At 54.5% G+C, this 22,406-nt stretch overlaps 1 protein-coding gene across 1 annotated transcript in view; it reads right to left on the bottom strand.

The window, feature by feature from the left end:
* Positions 1-4,044: 4,044 nt before the first annotated feature.
* The window catches only part of TBCD (tubulin folding cofactor D), a gene marked incomplete at its 5' end in the record, with an annotated part of 177,289 nt that continues 158,927 nt past the window's right edge, over positions 4,045-22,406 (bottom strand). Inside the window, 10 exons of the mRNA XM_079724650.1 lie at positions 4,045-4,302; positions 9,185-9,269; positions 11,457-11,563; positions 12,581-12,668; positions 13,133-13,222; positions 16,205-16,282; positions 18,711-18,832; positions 19,970-20,108; positions 20,187-20,345; positions 20,863-20,946. Of these exons, the coding sequence (XP_079580776.1) occupies positions 4,288-4,302; positions 9,185-9,269; positions 11,457-11,563; positions 12,581-12,668; positions 13,133-13,222; positions 16,205-16,282; positions 18,711-18,832; positions 19,970-20,108; positions 20,187-20,345; positions 20,863-20,946 (967 nt within the window). The 3' untranslated portion in view covers positions 4,045-4,287. The remainder of the gene's footprint in view (positions 4,303-9,184; positions 9,270-11,456; positions 11,564-12,580; positions 12,669-13,132; positions 13,223-16,204; positions 16,283-18,710; positions 18,833-19,969; positions 20,109-20,186; positions 20,346-20,862; positions 20,947-22,406) is intronic.

The following is a 22,406-nucleotide window of genomic DNA, read 5'->3' on the forward strand; positions in this document are numbered from 1 at the left end:
ACTAGACAAGGCCCACCCCGGGGACAGGGGCTGCGTGCTCACGGCTTGTCTGGCGGGAGCTGACCGCTCACCGAGCGCAGCAGAGACCTGCGGGGCGGGCGGAGGGGGAGGCCCCGCTGTGCCTGGCGGGGGCCGTGGGTGTGAGCGGTCAGGGGAGTGAGTCTCCTTCTCTGATTGGTCCTAAGTTGGATGTATGGCTAGAACTGGGGAAGCCGGCAGTTGTGACCACGTCCTGGCCATTGGGGACCAGTGGCTACAGAGTTCTATGTTGAGACATGGTCTGGAATTGTCCCTTTGTGCATGTGGTCTCTCGGTCCCAGGAGGCCAATGGCTTTTCCCTAAAGGTGACGCACGGCTGCTACCCCCGGGGGCCTGTCCCCTTGATCCAAGAACAAATCATCGATGTGTTGAATCATTAGTGCCATCAATGCTGGAGTTGAGTGATGATTCCCACTGATGGGAGCCCTGCCCTAACAGTTCATGTGAACAAGGCAATAACTCCTGGGTCCAGGGAGGGCCGGGGGGGCTTGAACAATCAGGAGTGGCCTCATTGTGGAGTCACGTCTGAGTCAGAATTCCCCGCCTTGGTGATTTAAAAGCATCGGGGTTTCTGCATGCAGAGTCTCGGAAGACCCTTCCCAAAGCATATGAGGTGTTGGTCAGAGGCAAGAGGATCAGTGTTCTGGCCACAGGACTCCAGGACCTTCTAAAAATGCATGTTTAGTTTTATACTATATGCTACTCTTGTCCATTTAAAAAAAATTGTACGTGCTTTTAAAAATCTACACATTAGCCCTTATTCTTTTTGTTACATGGCCATTGTTTATCGTTTTCTCTGCCCAACATTCTCTCTTGCACCTGCATTCACCTGGCAGCAGGAAGATGATCCCTAACCACTAGAATTTGCCCCCAGAATCTGCCTGAAGATATTTCTGTCATCACAACTGGGAAGGGGGTTTGCTACTGGCATCTAGGTTGTTGCTAAACATTCTGCAACACACAGGACGGTTCCCACAACTAAGAATTATTCGACCTCAGATGTCAACAGTGTCAAGATTGGAAACCAGCAGTGGCATTAAGGAGGTTTATCTGTAACGACCTGTTTTGTTCTTCCCTGAATGACAGCTGTACTAGCTTCAGTCCAGCCGAGGCGAACTGTCTTCTCTCAGCTCGATGAGGATCTCATTCCAGTGTTAAGTCCACTGTTGCCATCCAAGAGGGGCAGCTGCCCGGACCACCCAGTCTCCCAGCAGTTCCGCTGCAACGTGTCCAGACGTGAGCTTGTCCTGTTTGGGATCTTGCTTCTATCACCAACTATGTGGCACCATCTCCCGAGACCCCAGGTGCACACAGGGCAGGTTCTCTGCTGTCTCTTGACGTTTTCATATTTTCCAGTTGTTTTTCTGGATAAAATTCCTTCAGATCTTCCAGTTCCCCAATTCTCTCTTCAGCCATGTCTAGGTGGTTGTTTAATTCATCCATTGAGCCCTTTTCCCCCTAATTTCCTCTTGATAATTTCTAACCCTTTTCAAAACTGAATTCATTTTATATTTTGTGTCTTTTGGGGTCTGATTTTATTAAGGTCTTGCTAATGGTGCCTTGTTTCTTTGTGCATTTTGTGCAATTTGGGGATGTGAGCTTATGTTCTTCTCTCTGTGGGGCTCAGCCTGCATCCTTCCAGAGAGGGTTGGTTTGCCTCCTCTGCCCAGTGTCTGTCAGCACCGCTGGTCGGGGGCCAGTGTGATCGCATTCCCCTCCACCAGCACCGGGCAGAGACCGAGACAGGTATGCTCCTGTGGGGACCTACTTCTCACTCTCCTTGCTGCTGAGGGTACAGCTATTTAGGGCCGCTGCTGAGGGTACAGCTATTTAGGGCCACAGCTGTATGTGGGGTCTGCTACTAGATTTGGCCCTGGGCCTTACACTATCACATCCACACTTCCCAACCAGCCTCCAGGGCTCAGCAGACATGGATCCTGGGGACGCTAAGGACCTGCTCACTGGGATGGTTCACTCTGTGTCTGGGACGTGGCCATATGCTCACGGCCGCACCGCTGCCCTCACGTATCCTGTTCCAGGCACGAGGCTTCTTGCGGCTCTTCAGACCCACCCACCTCACTCCCACTGGGGCCACAGGTGCCCTTCTCTGCCCCTTTCGCGGGGGGTATCCTGACCACTCCCTCTACCAGGTGGCAGCCCAGCACTGTCCACTCACCCCGACTTGCTTCAGACCACTGCTTTCCACGATGTCCACCTTTGCTGTTGTCTGCTGCTGGCCACGTCGTCAGTCATGAGGGGGGACTCCCCACAAATCCGTCACCTGGACCCAGGTGGGCTCCAAATGAAGGAGGAAGTTCCCAGCCACCAGATGCCTGATGAGAGCAGGTGGTGACCAGTAGGATTTGACGTGGCTGAAGGTGTGCAGGGGCGGCTGGACACTGCCGGCTTTGTTGGTTTTCCTCGGGTTGCAAAGGTAGACCAGTAATGAAAGAAGAATTGCTTCATGACAGTATCATCAACATGGTAAACTGGCCTGTCTCCATGTCTCTGGAATCTTGGTGTTTTTTTTAAATTATGCTAAAAACAGTTCATTCCTTCTCAAAAGCTCCTTGCTTGGTTTTCTCAGGCAAGGTCTAGGTGCTCCTCTGTGGACCCCGTCTGCTACAGGGATACAAGTGGGGCCTCCTGCGGCCACCCTGCAGGAGAGCCTTCCAACCAGCGTGGCCTCATGTGGCCTGAGGCCGCCTGGCCATCCAGGACCCCTCACCACGTGACAACGTCCACCAGCTACGAGGCCTCTGGCTATTCTTCCAATGAAAATGGAAAACTCTCTACTTATTTTCAAGAGGAGACACGTTTTAAGGCTTAAATGAAATTAAAGTTAAAACCTCACGCAAGACTAACATGGGCTTCCACTCTCAGGGAAGGTCAGCGATCCCGGGACATCCGGTGGCTCAGCTGGAGCAGGAGAAACTCACTTAGCAAAGGCAGCAGGAAAACGCATCTCAGGATTGTACCAACAACACCTACCATAGCCTCCAGCCGTGGACCCGTGGGCACACACGTCCCAGGAGGGACAGTCTGTCCTGTGGCCCAGGTGCAGGAGCCCTGTCCTGGGCCGGACGACTTCACCTCAGATGTTCTACCTGCCCATCCACATCTGTCCTGCGTCCAGACCTCAACCCATGAAGCAGCAGGTGGAAGGGTGGGGATGGCCCAGGAGCCTGCCACACAAAGGCTCCCGTAGTAGGCGGCCTGACCCCTCAGCACTGAGACTGGCCACGCAGGTGCTCAAGTGGGGAACCTTTACACACATCGGCCTCACTGGCCCCTGGACAGGTCAGCATGAGTGCCAGCCTATGTGGACAAAAGCAGCCTGTCTTTGCTTCAGAAACCCTGAGTGTGTACCCCATTCTGGACAAATGAAAAAAAGGAAAAAAGGTTCAGACAATGTGGTTCTTCTCCCACCACCAGAGAACCACTTCCTGGAGGCCACATGTAGGCAGAACTGTGAAGCCACTGACCGTGCCCTGCTTCCGTCGAGGGTTTGAGCTGCCATCACAAGTCCCCTGTGTGGCTGGAAGTGGTCCTGGCGGGATTCTGAGGACACAGGTCGGCTCTTTCTGACTGAATGAAACCGCACGAGGGCGGGTGACGTGCGTGCGACGGCCATGTGCGCTGGGCACTAGAATGGGGTGAGGAGGGAAGACGGCCCCCAACAGCACTGCAAAAGCGACCCGGGGGCGGCGCTCGACGGCACCCATCCCCACCCCGAGGAATGGCGCCTTCTCTGCCTCTGCAGCATCTGACATGTAACGTGAGTCGCTCAGAGCTCGTCAGCGGCTACGAGCAAGCCTAACAAGGCCATGGTGGACGTGGTGACAGGACAGCACATGGGAGGCTGCAACCGGCCTGTCCCGGACCTGTTCCCTCTGGGGCCACCCCTCCCAGCGGGTCTCGGTGCATGAGCCGGGGGAGCCTAGAACCCCCTCTGGTTCCACCTCCCCCACCAGCACCAGTGTCAGGCACAGGCAGATACAGAACTGCTCAGCACATGATTTTATAAGTAAGACACAGGTTAGAGATTAGCACAAATGCACCAACAGCCCAGGTCACTGTAGCACAGGATGCATGGAAAGAAAGGCCACCTCCAGGTGACGAACTCCAGGTCCCTCACACGCACCAGCCAGACCGCCGCCGTCCGTCCAGGTCTTCCATGCCGACCGTGCCCGGGCTCCTCCTCCCAGCCAGGCAGGCAGAGGCAGGACTCAGCTTCCCGGACTGGCCTCAGCGGACACTAGGCTGCGGAGGACACATGACAGGGTCAGGCCAGTCAGCGCTGTCTCCCCAGCCCTCCCTGGGTCGCACTTCCTGCAGGAAACTGCATCTGTGCCGTTTCCCCGAACGTGCCAGGAGCCCCGTGGCCAACAGAACCTCTGGGCAGCAAGCAGGTAGGGAGGGTGACTATACTGTCCCCCCAACTTCATCTGTGTGACATTTTCCTAATTGCAGAAAGCACGTTTCCTTAGGAAGCCACTGTTGTGTTTGGCCGTCACACAAGGAGAGGGGAGAGTTGACACTCAGCCTGTCACCCACAGTGTCACCTGGGGGCCGGCCAGAGCTGCCCTCACCCTGCATCTGACGGGGCCCTGTAGGGGCCCCAGAGAAGGGCCAGGCAAGGCGGACACTAGTACAGCATAGTTGGGGGGAGGAAAGGGGGAAAAAGACGTCACCTCAGAACTAACTTAGCCACAAGGAGAACAGAGAGGTAGGAGCACAGAGAAGAACTGAAGGACAGTGAAGAGAGCGGCGGCTGAACGGAAGGCAGGCCACGACCATCTGGGCCCTGGGAAGCATGGGAGCCCCCGCCCGGTGCCGCCCGTCCTGACTGCTGCACGTGGGGAAGGAATGCTCTCCTGATGGACAGCCACTAACAAACAGCAGGAAAACTGCAGGAAGTTAACAGAAGGGGAAGTGAAATGGTAAAAATGTCATTAACCAATCCAAACAAAGACAAGAAAGGAGCAAAGAAACAAACAGGGTTGAACAGAAAATGGAAAGATGGCAAACTAACCCAGTAAATCCAAAATCACACGGTAAATGTAAGTGGACAAAACACTCCAATTACCAAAAACAGTTAAACTGGATTAAAAAGAGATGAGACCTATCTACTGTTCATAAGAAACATTTAAGTGTAGGAACACAGAAATTGAAAGTGAAAAACTACATAAACACTAATCAAAAACTCCGCTGTGGCTCTATTAACACGAGACAAAGGAGACTTCAACCCCTCCTGTGGTTTCCCTGAGGATGCGAACAAGAACCCAGAGGGGCTCTGCCCAGGACCTGCTGCTGCAGCAAACACCCTGTGCTCTGGTTACTTAGCTCCTATTCCCCCAACAAGGCTGCCTTCAACAAAAAAGTACAAAGTACAACAAAAGGCAAGAAAAAGCAGTCTGAAGAGACAGTGCAAATGTAAGAACCAGACTCAGAAATGGCACAGGCGTTGGAACTATCAGACCAGGAATCTGAAACAGCTGTGATTAATACGCCAAGGACCCTAGTGGACAAAGTGGCAGCACGCAGGGACAGACAATGTAAGCAGGGCAACGTAAGCAGCGGTGAAAGGGCTAGAGACCACAAGCACTGTAACTGAAACGGATGCCTCGGACGGGCTTGTCCTAAGACCAGCTGTGGCCAAGGAAAGAATCAGTGAACTTGAAGACAGGTCAACAGAAACTTCCCAAATTGAAAGGCAAAGAGAAACAAAAATGAAAAAAAAAAAAAAAAAGAATATCCAAGAACTGTGGGACAATTACAGAAAGATGTGCAACATCTCTGCTCCAAAAATCATAAAACACTGAGGGGGTCCATGCATGGACACACCATGTTCATGGTCAGAAGACTCAGAGCAGAGACGTCACTTCTCACCAAATCGACCTTCAGGCTGCAGGCAACCTCGGCCAAACTCCTGAAGCACAAACTGACAAGTTTATTCTACAGGTGGGGTGGGAACCCAATGGCCAGGAAGAGAAGACAATCATGAAGAAAAAAGGACCACAGGATTAAGACATCTGGGCACTGTGACCCACTGTGAGACCTAAACCCATCCCTGCATCTCTAGGACTGAGACCTACATCTGTATCTGTAGGACAGGCTGCGCTGGCTCACGGACGGACAGAGAGACCCAGAGGACAGACAGTCCAAGAGTAGAGCCACATGTGTGGCCTGACGACATGACGTAGCGAGAAGGGAGCTGGGTCAGCTAGACCGTGAGTCCAAACGTAAAAGGTAAAACAGTAAAGCTTTTAGAAAAAAACAGAGAATGTCAACCCTAGAGGAGATCAAGATACCCCAAACAGGACCACATTAGGTCTAAGGACAAGAAGGACATCCCTGAAGGAGAGGACATTTGCAGGACGTGCGTCCAGAACAAGGTCCCTGAAGACAAAGTATAAAAAGACGGACAACCCAGAGAGAACATGAAAGATCTGACACGTGACGAAAGACAGTGTCCGAATGGCTCAGACCTCAGAAAAGGTGGTCACACTCCCGTCACCAGGGAAACCAGGGGGCCCACATCTTGGAGCTGCCATGGTGGCCCTGAGCACACACGCTGCCAGGGAGCACCGGTCACTTCGGAATCTGCTTGTCAGCATTTCCCACCGTGAGTCCTCTGCCAGGTGAGTCCACTTGAAATGGGAACTGGTGACCCCCGCAGCCTGAGGCTCACGTCGGGGGGTGTTCAGGGCAGGCACCCATGTGTGTGGAGACCTGGAACCATGCACTACAACCACCACGCACTTCTGCACGGACGTCCTTCCTCAACAGGAAGCTCAGAAACAGCCTCTCCAGAGCCAGGGTTCAAACCCAAGGCCAGAGGGACACAGCTGATGGGAACACGAGGAGGGCACGCCCACTCCCCAGGACCACAGTCCGTGTTGCTGCGACCCACTCCAGCTCCTGCAGGACCCACAGACTGAAGAGAGACCGAATTCTGATTCTCTGCCAAGAACACACAAAACAGTCTCAAGTCTCCCAATGACACAACCTGGAAGAACAGCTTGTGGCCCTCGATCTCAGAAAACCGCAGCTACAACGCACACACCACACTTGCCGTGGAGGTCGGCAACTTCAGCAGACACCAGCAGGCTCTGGGAGGCCCTGGAGGTGACAAAGTCCCAAGTGGGATGGGTGTCCCGAGGGCAACCGACACGGCGGAAGGCTTCTATGCTGCTCTGAGGGCGAGAGAGGCCAGGGTGCTGGGTGCCGTGCTCCACAGGACACACGTGAGACGTGCCTGGCCGGAGAGAGCATGCTGGTGGGGGTGATGTGGGGGACAGGGCGAGCGGGAGCAGCAGCAGAAACACTGCCCCATCGCTTGGGGTGCCCCCAGGCTCAGCCCACGGGGAGGAGCTGGCAATGGGCACAGCGTCTGGCTTGCAGGGTGAGGGTGGGGGCAGGTGGGAGAGGAGAGTGGGGGCCTCAGCTCTGCTCCCGTCCCAGGGCCCTGCCAGGGCCGCCTCCCTGGGGTCCTGAAAGCCCTACGTGGACTGTGACATGGAAAGCGAGGCAGGCAGCACGGCCTGGAATGTTCTAGACTCTGGAATTCAAGAAAGGAGCTTGTTGGAGCTGCATTTGGAGGCCTCACAAAGAAGGGGCCCCGGGTAAATCAATGAAGTTGAAACACACCCTCACACCATACACAAAAATAAACTCAAAATGGTTTAAAGACTTAAGACACAACACTGTAAAGCTCCTAGAAGAGAGGATAGGCAAAACATTCTCTGACATAAATTGTACCAATGTTTTCTTAGGTCAGTCTCCCAAGGCAACAGAAATAAAACCAAAAATAAACAAATGGTACCTAATCAAACTTACAAGCTTTTGCACAGCAAAGGAAACCATAAAAAAAAAACTGAAAAGACAACCTATGGAATGGGAGAAAATATTTGTAAATGATGCAACAGACAAGGGCTTAATCTCCAAAATACAAACAGCTCATACAACTCAACAACAACAAAACAACCCAATCAAAAAATGGGCAGAAAATCTTAATAGACATTTCTCCAAAGACATACAGATGGCCAGTAGGCACATGAAAAAATGCTCAACATCACTAATTATTAGAGAAATGCAAATCAAACCTACAATGAGGTACCACCTCACACCAGTCAGAATGGCCTTCATTAAAAAGTCTACAAATAACAAATGCTGGAAAGGGTGTGGAGAAAAGGGAACCCTTTTACACTGTTGATGGGAATGTAAGTTGGTGCAGCCACTATAGAAAACAGTGTGGAGGTTCCTCAGAAAACTAAAAATAGAATTACCATATGATCCAGCAATCCTACTCCTGGGCATATACCCAGACAAAACTATAATTCAAAAAGATACATGCACCCCTGTGTTCAGAGCAACACTGTTCACAATAGCCAAGTCATGGAAACAACCAAAATGTCCAATGACAGATGAATGTATAAAGAAGATGATGTGGTACGTATATACAATGGAATACTACTCAGCCATAAAAAAGAATGAAATAATGCCATTTGCAGCAACATGGATGCAACTAGAGATTATCATACTAAGTGAAGTAAGAAAGAGGAAAACAAATACCATATGATATCACTTATATGTGGAATCTAAAATATGGCACAAATGAACCTATCTACAAAACAGAAACAGACTCACAGACATAGAGAACAGTCTTGTGGTTGTGGGTGGGAAGGGAGAGAGAAGGACTGGGCCGTTGGGATTAGAGATGCAAACCATTATACACAGGATGGATAAACAACAAGGTTCTACTGTACAGAACATCGAACTATCATCAATATCCTGTGATAAACCATAATGGAAAAGAAAATGAAAAGAAGAATGTATGTGTATAATTGAGTCACTTTGCTGTACAGCAGAGATTGGTTCAACATTGTACATCAACTATACTTCAACTTAAAAAATTAAAAAAATTAAAACTTATAGCAGCTAGGATGTGGGAGTACTTAAATACTCAGTTTGGTCTACTGTTTGGATAATGATTAGTAAACACTTTAGATGTTATATTAAAAATTCTATTGATTAATAAATATTGAAAAATATTTTAAAATAACGTCGATTTTAAATTGTAAAAAAAAGAAAAAGAAGGGGCCCCAGGTCCCCCATGTGGCCTGAGGGGACAGGTGGTTACCTTGGGGACGAGCTGAGGTCTGGGCACGCCCAGGAGGTCACACAGGCGGTTCCGCTGGGCTCTCACGACCGGGAGCTCTGCATCCCTGGGGAGGAGAAGAGGGGAGCAGCATCAGCCGCGGGAACAGTCCACGCAGTTAAACCTGCCAAGATCTTTACACTCTCACTACACTTCCTATCGGGTGTGCAGAAAACCCAAGGCACCTTAGATTGGGTAGGAATCAGGGAAAAAGGACGCCTCACTCCAGAACCTACACCCCGGCAAGCCTAGCTCGGGCAGGACACCTGCCCAAGGCTTTGCTCCTGAGCCCTTTCTTGGGAAACTGCAGAGGACGAGCCCCACCAAACAGGGAGCCCCATGAGGGGCACTCGGCCCCCAAACAGCCCAACCCAGGGGCCGGCGACAGGAAATGCTAAGACAGCGGCTGTTTACTTATAACTTTCATTAAAAACAAAAATTTAGCAATACCATAAAGAAAACTGGGCATGTTTTTCTTTTATAATAAGAAAAAATGAGTTATCTTTAAATCCTCTGGAAGGTTAACCCTGCCTGAACTGTGAGAGGAGAAAGGCAGGCGTGGGGAACTCAGGGGAACTCTGGGACCCACTGGGTCTTGGTGGTTTCATGTCATGCTCCCTTCACTGTCCTTTTCAAGCTGAAGAGTTTAGAGTGTGATGCAGAACGTGCCTCCGTGCTTTTAAAGCTGACAACATAACAGAAAAATGTGTCCCGTCCCAGCTGCTCACAGAGCGGAGGCATCCACGTCTCCTGAGGCCACGTTTTCTGCTCTGGAATTTTCACCGAGGCGCCCGCAAGATGTTCACCAGAATGCCCTCCTGCTCGAGGCCAAGTATCTCCCTAGAAAACCTTAACACAGCCTTAAAACCAGAGGCCCTTTTCTGTCCTTCAGGACACAGTGGCTCACGTCCGAGCAGGGGAGCTGGGCCATCAGGCCAGGAACGGAAGCTGCATCAGTATGAGGTCTGTGCAGAGCTCAACCCTTGTAGGAACATCACTGTTTTGAGGGTAGTGCACGTGAGTAGGTTATGCACATCCTTTCCCACGTAAGCAGAGTGCACTGACCCCAACGACGGAACCCAGTCGTGGGGGACCCTCGTCACTGGTGCCTGAGCAGGCCGCTGCCTAAATAACCTCTGAACTTTGGTCCTGTGTCACCCTGTAGGGCGTGTGTGAGTGTGTGTGCATGTGAGTGTGTGCAGTGCCTGGAGTGGGACAAGCGTCACTCCCGTGTTTGTCATCATTCGGTGCTGCCTGCTGGACGCATGCCCATGGGCTACCCCTTCCCCTGCTTCCCCACAGCCCCCTCCACCCCCATCCAACACCCTCTTTTAAACCTGCCACCCAAGCTCAGAGTCGAGGAGCCAACAGAGATAATAGGAAACTGTGCCTAAAACGAACCTGGAGACCCGACCTGGAACAAGGGCTGACACCAGCTGTCTGGGAGGGAAGTGGGTGTCTGGGGTGGGAGGGAGGACAACTTATTCTTCTATTCTTCCTGGTTCCCTCTGTCTGTTCGATTTTTGAACGTGTCCACACGTGGCCTTTTCCACCAAGAGTGAGCAAAGGCCAGTGAACGGCTCTCCTCTGTGGCGAGTCTGGGCCTGGGGGCTCCTGCTGCAGCCACTCAACACCCTTCCGCTCCTTGGGGGCCACAACTGACACACGGGGCGTGTCCCCGAGGAGGGAGAAACTGCCTGCCACGATACACACTGCCCTGCATTTCTGACGCCACAGTTCAGGGGGCAGGAGCTGCCATTCTCGAGTGACTTCAACCCCAATGAACTGCAGAAACAGGGGCACCAGCACCCACCGGCACCCAGAGCCGTGACGTGATCAACAGAAAAGCGACCGCAGAGAAATAGGAAGTCAGCCTCTAACCAATCAGTGCTCAGGACCACCCACCTTTTCACTTACAAAAATTGTTATTTGGGAAAAAATAATTTCACTTTGAAAATCTTCCAGCCTGAATACCCCAGGAAGATCCCCCTCCTCCCTCATCTGGCCGCCCAGCCCCTCTTGGGTGTAAGGAGTGAGCCTGTGCTACAGAAACGCGGACACGTGGGTGAGGAGAGATCGGTTACAGACACCACTGCCTCCTCGTAAACCCAGAGCTGAGGCGGAGGGCTGGAGCCCGTCTTCCCTCTGCTCTGGAGGGTTTTGAGAAGGACCACGAACAGGCTCTGGGCGTCCCGCTCACTTTGGCGCTGCACCTGCCACACTCTCGGGAAGAGGGCAAGGGGCCTACGCTCACCAGGCCGTGCTGTTGAGCACATCCATGACCTCATCTAGGACGCCTGCGGCCACCACATCGTAGGTCAGCACCATCTCGTACACCTGGCTGGCCGTGCTCTTCCGGATCTGGAGGGACAGACCGAGTTGGTGGGAGGGGAAGGCCCGCGACAGAGAGCAGAGCTGACAGGACCCTGCCCGGAAGCAGGGACGAGGGCCCAGGCACCTCCCGGGGGCCCAGAGTCCAAGTAAAACAGGAAAGGCTCGCCGGGCAGATGGTTAAGAGGAGCTGACCTTGGACCGCCGCTCAGGAGACCGTGGCCACAACCGATGAGCGACCACGAGGCGTGCTCCGCCCAGGCTGCCCCATTCCCCTGTGGTCCCCCAGAGGCCCGTATCAGGAGGAACATCATTCTTACTGAAATGCTTCATTAAAAACCTGCACCTTATCAGAGAAGTCCTCTCACCTGCTTTCTTTTCTAGCTGTCCCTGAGGGGGGGACTTATTTCATGGAACAGGTGCTCTTGGAATCCCGAGGCCTACCCCCAGAGCTCCTGGTTTGGCAGGTCAAGGCCTGAGAATCTGCATTTCTGATCATGAGGGGAGGGGCGTCCAGTGACCCCACTTTGAAAACAGCTGTGCTAGATGACAGTTAAAGTTACTTTAGCTGTTAGGGAAGGTGTCACATTTGAGTTATCGGAAGAGCATTTCTTCTGCCGAAGGGAAAGAAGAGACTTCCTGGGAAACCCGACCCTGGGGTGGGGGCTGTGGGGTAGGCGCCTTCCAGGAGCCCCTGAGCCAGAGCCTGCAGGACCCCGATGGGCTGAAACTCCCCATCCACCCACCCCGTGGCAGGGCACCTGGGTGCACCTGAGGCCAGGATCCCAGGGGGCAGGGGTCCCAGCCAGCATCGGGTGTTTCCCTGGCACCTGGGCTCACTCCCTGGGGCTCCAGGGGCACATCTGTCCCCAGGCCCTTCGCCCCCAGGGGCCAGGCTCAACCATACTGCAGCTGCCACATCCACAGGCACAGTATGCCCCGCCCACCCTGATGAGGCCCCCCCCCCAATCAAGGTCCGCTTGCGCCAACACCAGGAAGCATCAGACCCCGGCGCCAATGTGCGGGCCTGGAGCTGCAGACACTCACCACGGGGAAAGGGTGGCAGAGCAGGAGGAACAGCTGTAGGAGGACCTTCCTCCTCACGTCTCCGGGGAACTGCACCAGCCCACAGAACCTGCAGGGACCCCGCACTCTGGTGAGCTGACCCCCGCCCAAGCCTGCTCCCTGGATACCCCACGCCTTCACTTCACTGGGGGGCCTGCCGGTCTGCGTGGGATGGGAGGCCCCCCAGGTGCTGCCCGTGGTGACCCCCAGGCCTCAGGGCTGTTCCACTGAGGAGGCAGCCCTGGGTTCACGTCCACTTTCTCCCCGCAGGTGGGGGCATCCAGATCTCCAGAGTGTCGGGGAATTGGGGCTTTTTCTATGACAACACTCCCTGACCCGACGCCCACCTGTCTGAGAGGCTGGTCCAAGGGTGGGCAGGCCGTGGCCGGACCCACCTGCTCCACCAGGAACACCGGCCGGTGTGACCAGGGCCACGGGCCTCTCACTCTGACATCAGAACGCCCCCGACCCAGTGCTCTCGGCTGCTGGGCCGGCCCCTCCCTTTACCGCCTTAGTGAGTTACTTGGAACTCACACCGCGATGCTGGACCTCAGTTTCTGGACGTCTTTGGACTTCTTGATCTCCTCCTTACAAAGCGCGAGCAGCTTCACACAGAAGGGGTGGCTGGAAGGAAAGCACAGGACCCAGAGGTGGGCTTCCAGGGAACATCTGATGATGGCGGCCACCCCCGAAGAGGAGAAGCCTCGCCCCTGGGGACATGCACCAGGGCATGTAACTGGCTCCTCTGCAAGCGCAGCAGGGGACAGACACCCGCTGTCTCGTGCACTCAACAAACCACCTTCCCCGCGGCACCTCCCCAGCCTCACGGCCCCTCAACAGGAGGGCAGGCTGACCCCTGGTGGGGCCTCGACGTAACAGGAACACCCAGAACTCAGCCCCGCTGCGAGCCCAGCCAACGTGTGCTGTGTCGGCGCCAGGCTCAACCCAAGATCAAAAGAGGACGACCGAATCGTGGCCAGGCCCCACTCACTCACTTCCAGGTCCAGGTCCTTGGAGGGTCAGGGAGGGACTGAAGGCATCCTCCCCGGCTCTGCTTGGCCAAGGAGAACATGGGGCCACGGTGGCCACGACCAGCGTGAGTCCCCGTGAGATGAACATGCCCCAGGCCGCAGCCCCAGGCCAATTCTGGCCATACGATGAGGGCTGAGGCACAGCGGTCTGAGTGGCCCCACGCTCCCTCTTCCCGTCCACTGGCCAGGTGACCTGGGATATGGCTGGGGGCAGAGCCTTATCTCACCAGACTCCCAGGTGAGGGCGCAGGACAGACCTCCCGCCCTAGGCAGGCAGAAAGCAGCTGCCCATGGTGGCCATTTCAGGGTCAACCTGTGACAGCAGCTCCCCTGACCAGAAGTGGTCCCGGGGAGACTCTCCTGTCTTCTCAGGCTAAAGGAGACCTCAGCCCCCCAGTGGCACCCCCGCCACCTGCCATCCACGTGGCACCACTGTCCTCTCGGCCGGCCCACCCGCCAGCCCCACCCCTCCCTGATCCATCCGGCTTCTCCCCACAGCTCACTGAAATGCCTGTCAGGAACCAAATGACCACGAGGTTGCTGAGGGCCATGGTCACTCCTGTCCTCAGCCTACGTGACCACTCGGCACACATCATCGACGCCCCCGTGACTGCCCCTCCGCATCACCTTCTTGCTGGTAGATCTGCTTCCCTCTGCTCCCCGTCTCCCTAACGATGGGGCACCCCTACAGCTCTGTCACAGCGCTTCTGTCTACACACCTGCCCTGGCCACCTGTCTACACCTGCCCCCCTGGTGGCCTCACGGGACCACATACCACCCATTTTCTGAGGACATTCCACTGAGTTCCAGCCTGGAAGATCCATCTCCTCTGGACGAGACCTAACAAGCATCTTAAACCAAACATCTCTGCTATGAACTGAATGTTTGTGTCCCCGAGATTCCTACACTGAAGCTCTAATCTGGAACATGAGAGTGTTAGGAGGTGGGGCCCTGGGAGGCAATTAGAACATGACATGGAGCCCACGGTGGGATCAGTGCCCTGCAAACAGGAGACACAAGAGGGGGTCTTTCTGCCATGGGAAGACACAGCGAGACTGCGTCCCTGTGCTGATCTCGGACATTCAGCCTCCAGCATCGGGAGGAATGAGTTTCTGGTGTTTAACGGCCCGGGCTGTGGCATTTCTGTTACAGCAGCCTGACCTGCTAGGACAGCCTTCTAACTGGACCTCCAGGCCTCTCTGGTCCACACCGACTCCATCCAGCCTTCCTGAGAACCACTGCCCCCTTCCAGTGGCCAGTCCAGGAAAGCCCACAGTCACCCTTGGCTGCCTCGCCCCCTCACACCCACACTGACCTGCAACCGGAGGTGTCCGGCAGCACATGCGGGGCTCACTGCTCTCCCTGGCTCCCTGGCTCCCACGTCTCCTGACGGCAGCGCCCCCTTCCCTGGGCCCCGGGACTCCCCTCCAGCAGCAGCAGCGGGAGTGCCCATGACCCCCCCGCTGCGGGAGGTGAGCCTGACACTTGGGGTACTATTTTCTCCTACCATTTTATTTTGAAATTTTCAAACCAGGAATAGGTTAAGATCTGAAACAGAATATTTAGTAAGCACCGTCATACAATGTATAAAAGGATCACATCCCACAACCATGGGGCGTATCCCGTGAATGCACAAGTTGCTCTGACAGTAGGTATAAGAAACATGCTTTGATGTACCATCGGCAAGTTAAAGGGGAAACCCTTTGATGTTATTCAGTTAAAAGAGCGTTTGAGCGTCTCAGCAAAGACGTAACGACAGGGACCAGATCCACTCCCACCTGGAAGAACTAAAAGTGAACAAAACTCACTAGACAGCAGGCTGCAAAGGACGGTGACCACTGAGGCCTGGGAGGCAAAGGAGGTGAGCCTGCAACTGCCCAGCTTCCTGCCTGCGGAGGGGACATGGGGGGGACCTGGGCAGAGCCTGGTGCCACCCTGAGTTTTTGGTTTGCAGGGCAGAGGGCCCCCAAGGATTCACCCAAGCCCTGATCAGTGCAAGGACACTGCCCCAGACTGGGGAAGAACCCCCAGAAAGATGACACACAACGACTGTCACCACCAGCCGAGCAGGAAGCTCTGAGATCAAGCAGCCGATCAAGCAGCAGAGACCTCAGAAGTGGGAGAAAATTAACCCCAAGGCAGCAGAGCCTCAGACAGGGAGGCCGATGAAGCGGCTGCAGTGTACCTGTGCTTGGCAGCTGAGCAGCCCTGAACACAGCAGAGGAGGGAAGTGGCCTCTCAGACCCGCTCCCTGTGCCCACACCCACCCGGCCTGTCCACCTGGACCAGATCCCAGCACCGTGACCATCACGGCCCTCTGCGATCCCCATTCACCATCCTGTCCACCATCCATAACTGCCCTGACTGCAGGCCCCCGTCAGAGGGGACGCCTCACCTGCTCTGTTTCCCGCCTGGACAGCAGGGCTGCAGCAGGGGCCCCCACCCCCATGTGGGAGCAGCCAATGCTTCTTGGTGGCACTTACACTGTGTATAAAAACTGACCCTGAACGTACTAGAAAGCTATCTCCTAGAAGCCAGATTTCTGGATCTCACCAGCTGTTCTCTGAACACTTACTTCTCCTCGGTGGTGAAGACGGCGAAGCAGCCGTTGGCTAGCATCTGATCCAGCATCTTTAGCAGCGGCACAGACACCCTGGGAGAGAAGACACGGGTGAGACGCCAGGTACCAGAACCCAGCAGAAGGGAAGACCTGGGCACGTGGGAAACTCAGTGCTGCTGAGACGAGGGCTTTCCCTGGACGGCCATCAACTCAACCCCAACCTTTTATCCTGGCAGGACGTGTGTGGAAGATGACAAGCCAGTTCTAAAGTTTATATGGAAACACAAAGGATGAAGAAGAGCCCAAACAGCTGCAGGAAGAAAGGACGAAGCTGGAGGGCCAGCACTGCTCAGTTTAGATAACTGTGGCGGGGCCTTGCCTGGTGGTCCAGCGGGTAAGATTCCGCGCTCCCAATACAGGAGGGTGGGTTCGATCCCTGGTCGGGGAACTAGATCCTGCATGCATGCCACAACTAAGAGTTTGCATGCCACAACTGAGAAGTCCGCACGCCGCAACGAAGATCCCACGGGGCCACAACTAAAGACCTGGCACAGCCTAAATAAATAAATATTTTTAAAAAATAATAATTATTGTGGCAAAGCTCAAGTGATCAAAACCGTGTGATCCTGGTATGAAGACAAGCAAACACATCCAGGAAGAGAAAAGTCCCAAACTGGGCTGCACATCCACAATTTCTGATAATGATGCAAAAGCAACGCAGTGGGAAGGTCAGTCTTTCCCACACGTGGAGCAACTGGGCGTCCACAGGCAAAACCAGGACACAGACCTGGACCTGTAGCTTGCGTCACACAGAAACCAACCCCAAACAGACCTGAGGTCTGAATGAAACACTCAAACTATGACACTTCTAGGAGAAAACGTACGAGAAAGTCTTTGTAGCCTTGAGTTAGGCAGAAATTTCTTAGATATGACACAGAAAACACAATCCACAGAACAACAAGAGTACAAACAAGTTTATCAAGATGTAAAATATTTGTTCTTAACAGAGAGACTGTTAAGGGTGTGGAAGACAAGCTAGAGGCTGGGAGGAAACATCTGCAAACCACGGCTCACAAAGGACCTGTCCAGTATGTCTAAGAAAATCTCAAAACCCAGCAAGGTAAAAAAGAAGCACCCAGTTTAAAAATGAGCAAAAGATCTGAACAGAGACCTGACCAAAGAGGCTATGCAGACAGCCAGCAAGCACGTGAGAAGGTGCCCGGCACCCTCAGTCAGGAGGGAAACTCGAATTACAGCCACGACAAGAAACCACACCCCCTTGGATCGGCTAAAATGAAAAGGACCAACCACGCCAGCCGTGGTGAGGACGTGGGCGCCCAGAACTCTCAGAGGCCATGAGCGGGAAACAGTGCAGCCACTTCAGAAAACAGTCTGGCAGTTTTAAATATTCACCCGCTCTGTGACCCCAGCCAGTCTACTCCTTAGCATTCACCCAGGAGCAAAGGAAAGACAATTCCACATGAAGGCTTATGCGTGAATGTTCATCACAGCTTCACCTGCAACTGCTTCAACCTGGAAACAACCCCAGTGCCTGTCTACAGGTAAACAGACAAATTGTGACGTAACCACACAATAGAACATAACTCAGCACTAAAAAGGGTGACTCTAAAAGAAACATGCTGCATCCGAGAAGCCAGACACTAAAAGGGCACACACTGCATGATCCCACTTAAGTAATGTTCTAGAAAATGCCAACTAAGCTACAGTGACAGAGAGCAGATCAGTGGTGGCCTTGGGGCTGGGGGACCCTGGGGGGTGGGGTTAGAAGGGGCAGGAGGCAACTCTGGGTGACAGATGTGCTCAGTGTCTTGATTGTTTTTATGGTGGTTGACAAGAGTCAAAACTTCTTAGACTGTACACTTTACGTGTGCTTTGTCAGATGTCTGCTACACCTCCAGACAGCTGCTCGCAGAAAGAGCAAAGAGCAATGGCCTGAGTTCCAGGACAAGGGCGTGCATGAGGGGACCTGCAGCCATGCGGTGGTAACCGGGGGCCCAGATGCTCTGGGACAGCTGAGAACGGGGTCCAGGAACAGCCCTCTCAGAAGGTGCAGGAAACATCCCCAATTCTGAGGTAGGGCTTTTGGGTCTACACTCCATCTTCTTGGAAAAGCAGTTAACAAAATGCTACAGCAAAAACATTTAGAAAACAGGTCACGTTCCAATCCTGGCAGGCTGAGATCTCATCTTCTTGATGGTCGTGGTTGTGTGTGAACGTGTCTGAACAGTGGCACCGACATGTCAGTGTGCGTGACCAGGGAGCACCACAGGCCAGAACCACACGAGCTCTCCTGACTCACAGCCTCTGTCACTTTACTTCCAACGTATATAACCGGCCCAGAGTGCAGGCTGCGAGGGGCCCGGGAGGTGACTCTGGTCATGCCTGTGCCTGGCTGTGCCCACGTTCCTCACCTGGGCCCACCCTACCTCCCCTCAGAACCCTGCTGGGAAATGAGACCCTGGGGATCTGAGAAACCACTGCAAACAGCACCACCACTCACCTGTCGTTCAGAAGGCTGTCCTCAAAGACCTGCAGAAGGGTCCCAGTGAAGTCCTCCAGGGCTCGCGGGTCGTTCTGAATCCCCTTCATGTACTCAAAGAGGCCCTGTGTTGAGTACCTGACCTGTAATACGGCATTCTTGTAAGAGGGACAAGACCACCCCACTCCTGGCATCCCCTGCCCCAAGGCTGGCCACGGTGACAGACTCAAAACATCCGCTACAGAGCGTGAGGATCCCTCAGAGCCTGTCCCGGCCGGGGGTGAGCGCGGCCACAGTGCAGACACCCGAATCGGAAATGCAGCTCTGGACACAACAGCACAACCCAAGCCCTCACGTGCTGTTGCTAAATTTGGACCCCTTAGATGTGCGGTATCTGGGCGACCACCGCTGCTGGTGAGCAAAAGCAAAGGCAACTCCCCTCAGGTCAACAGCTAACACCATCGCACAACCAACACCCAACTGGTGAGTCCTCACGAAGGAGTCTGCAAAGCAAGAAAGCAGATGCAGGCCTCCCTCTGACAGCAGACACTGGATCACATGACACAGAATGTAGGAGGATATTGTGTGTGAATTATTACAGAGAAATGCAGTCACGAAGATGAGCATGCGATGGAAAAGCATGAGAAACAGATTTCAGAACAAACCGAATGGTAATGAAGATACAATTACTGAAACACCAAACAGTGCAACAGTGGGAGGGAGCGAGCAGGCTACACAGAACGGCAGAAACTGCAGTAATTTGAAAAGAAGCGTGAAGGCGGAGAGAATGGACTGGGGGGGGATGGGGACGGTGGAGAACTTTCCAGAAGTGACGAAAACCACGAATCCACCGGTTCAGGAAACACCGAATCAGGGCCCAGGGAGCGATGAGGGGCGAGAGGGAGAGGGAGGGGCCCACGCAGGGGCGACGACACAACAGAACAGAGAAAACACACCGAACCAGCACGAAAATGCACAAACAGGAAACGGGGGCCTGGAGAGACAGGTTGGGGAACCGCGGGGCGCTTGATGTGCAGGGAGGGTGAATCGAGGCCGGCAAAAAAGCCCGGGCGCGCAGGAGCTGCACGCATCTGCATCTGCATCTGCAGTTTCCCTGCCGCTGAGCTCACGCCCCACACGCTGTCCAGTGGATCAGGGGTAACGCCCGCCCCCCACCTGCCCCGCAGGCACCCTGAGCCCCGGCAGAGGCTCCTGAAGGAAGGATGGAAGGAAGGAGGCAGCGCTCCCTCTCGGGAAGGCCCACCGAGGCGCCTGCTCACCGTGGACTCAGTCAGGCCGCCCACGGACACGGCCAGCCCCAGCAGCACGTGGTAGCGGTAGGCAGGCAGCCCCAGGAGCTGGGCCACGCGAGGGAAGGCCTGCGATGGTGCGCCCCAGTTCACAGAGGCCACAGTGGACCTGCAAGACAGAAGCACGAGCTGGAGGGGCCGCCCCGCTGGGAACAGAGCTGCCCCACTGGGAACTCAGTGCCAGTACCTGGGGAAAAGCCTCTCCAGCTCCTGCCGGTGGGGCACGTGGGGGATGGCGGGGCCGTCCCAGTGGAGCAGCGCCAGGAACACACGGGCTGCGTGCGCCCGGAACCGGTCGATCTTCTCACTCGCCTGCTGGGCTAAGCAGCACATGATCCGCTGGCAGCTGCAAACCGAGAGCGCAGGGTTAGCTCGGCTGGAACATGAGAGCGGGCACACGCGCCACCCTGGCTGCGGGTGGGAACGGGATCTGACAGCCCAGAGGCCTAAGTGGGAGGTCTAGAGTGGAAGCAGTGAAGACTGATAGGGCTACCGGTTGGGTGGTGTGTGAGAAGAGACGGAAGAAATGGGAGGACGGGGTGCCTGCAGCCAGAGGAGGAAGTCGGGGTGATGGTGCTGAGGAAGCAACGCCCGGGTCTCCTCAGGGGCCTCGGCAACAGAAGGGGCACGGTGATCCCAGGCCAGCAAGGTACCCAGAGGCAGCCCGGTGTCCAGGGAACCAATGGGGGACAGGATGGCCAGTCCCCAGCAGCAGCAGGCGCTCAGCACAGGCGTCCTGAGCCAGGAAGCTGGCTGTCCTGCAACAGGCCTGGACCCTGAGGGAGGCCTAGCCAGGAGCAGGGGCTGTGGTGTCAGGAGGGAGGACCCGGGCAGACCCTCTCCACGCGGCGGGAGACACTCACACTGCGGCCTCGATCAGCTCTGGCTGGTCCCTTGCCAGCAGAAGAGTCAGGTCCATAAGACTCGTCATGGCAGCCTCGCGGACCCTGCAGAGACATGGAGGGGTGAGGCGCCGGCTTCCTGCCCCAGGAGCTATGTGACCATCAGCCACTCTGCGTGGTCGGGTTCAGACAGAAACATGTAGGAGGCTCGACAAAGGCCGCCGGCAGCCTTTCCTCGAGAAATATTTCTCTCACACATTACCTTGAACAAAGACACCTGTTTGACACCTGAAGACTAATGGCCAGGTCCCAGCAAACTCTCTCACAAGTGCACACACAGAAACAGCACTGATTTTCCCATGAACCTTTAAATACAAAATATACCCACTCTACAAAGATTTTCTCAGCAGAAAAACTCTTAAGGGCTTTTAGAGAGACAGATGTATGTAGAGCAGCTCATGTTTACTGGCCTAACTCCAGAGTGAAAGCATCATTTTAAACTTGGGACAAAGAACACTCAACCCAGGTCAGACACAGCTGGGCAACAGGGACCACAGACACTGCCCCACGTCGCCAGGTCCTATATGCCTGGGGCACCCACCCTCCCGCCAAGGAGCGCGCACCACATGGGAGATAGCCTGTGCTGTTCGGATCTGCACGGACAGAGGCCCAGCAGCCAAAGCACTGAGTGCAGGTGTGGTGGTGCTCGGAGGCATGAGACGGACACAGGCCGGGGCTGAGGGAGCTGGACACGCTCAGACACCAAGGTACAGCCGCCAGCCAGCTGCTGCTCAGGACGCAACACGCACGACCTTCTGGAGGTGCCAGGGTGGGTCAGGGCATAGAGGGAGGGAGGACAGAGCATCCCCCCAGACCCCCAGTGCCCACGGGCACAACACTACAGGGAAAGGCCGGCGAGAGGAAACAGGAGCGGCTAAAGCCTGCAGCACACACCCCTGGGGCCCTCACCAGCTCCTAAGTGGACAAGCACAGGGTGCGGGTCCAAAACCCCAGAAGCTGGCAGCTGGGGGGGCACATGTGCAGGAGAAGGGCCCTGGGAAGCCCCTCAGTCAGAGCTGCGGGTGTGGGCAGGAGAAGGGCCGCCAACCCCAACCCTGAGGACAGCAGGTGACCCACCCACACAGTAGGGGGCCTGACAAAAGGAAACTTAAATCTTGCTACAAGGAAATTACACAACCCCAAATCTCTGCAATCTTGAACTCACAATTTCTGGATTTAGTTAAAAGTTACAAGGAATGTTAAAAAAAAAAAAAAAAAAAAGACCAAGTGTTAACAATAATGAGAAAAAGAAGACGACAGAAATAGACCCATGGATGACATGGATATTGGAGTAAATGGCCAGTCTTTAAAGTAACCATGAGGAACACGCTGAAGAAAAAGAAAGAAAGATGGAAAACATGAAAAAGATGAAGACTTTCTACAGAGAATTAGGATCTCTGGAAAAGGACCCAACACTGCAGAGCTCAGATAAACCTCTGGAATTAAAGATTCACAGAGGGGACTTCTGCATGTGCACAGCACTGACTGGACCTCCTTTGTTCACT

Source organism: Hyperoodon ampullatus (genome assembly GCF_949752795.1).
Source record: "Hyperoodon ampullatus genome assembly, chromosome: 19".
NCBI lineage: Eukaryota > Metazoa > Chordata > Mammalia > Artiodactyla > Ziphiidae > Hyperoodon > Hyperoodon ampullatus.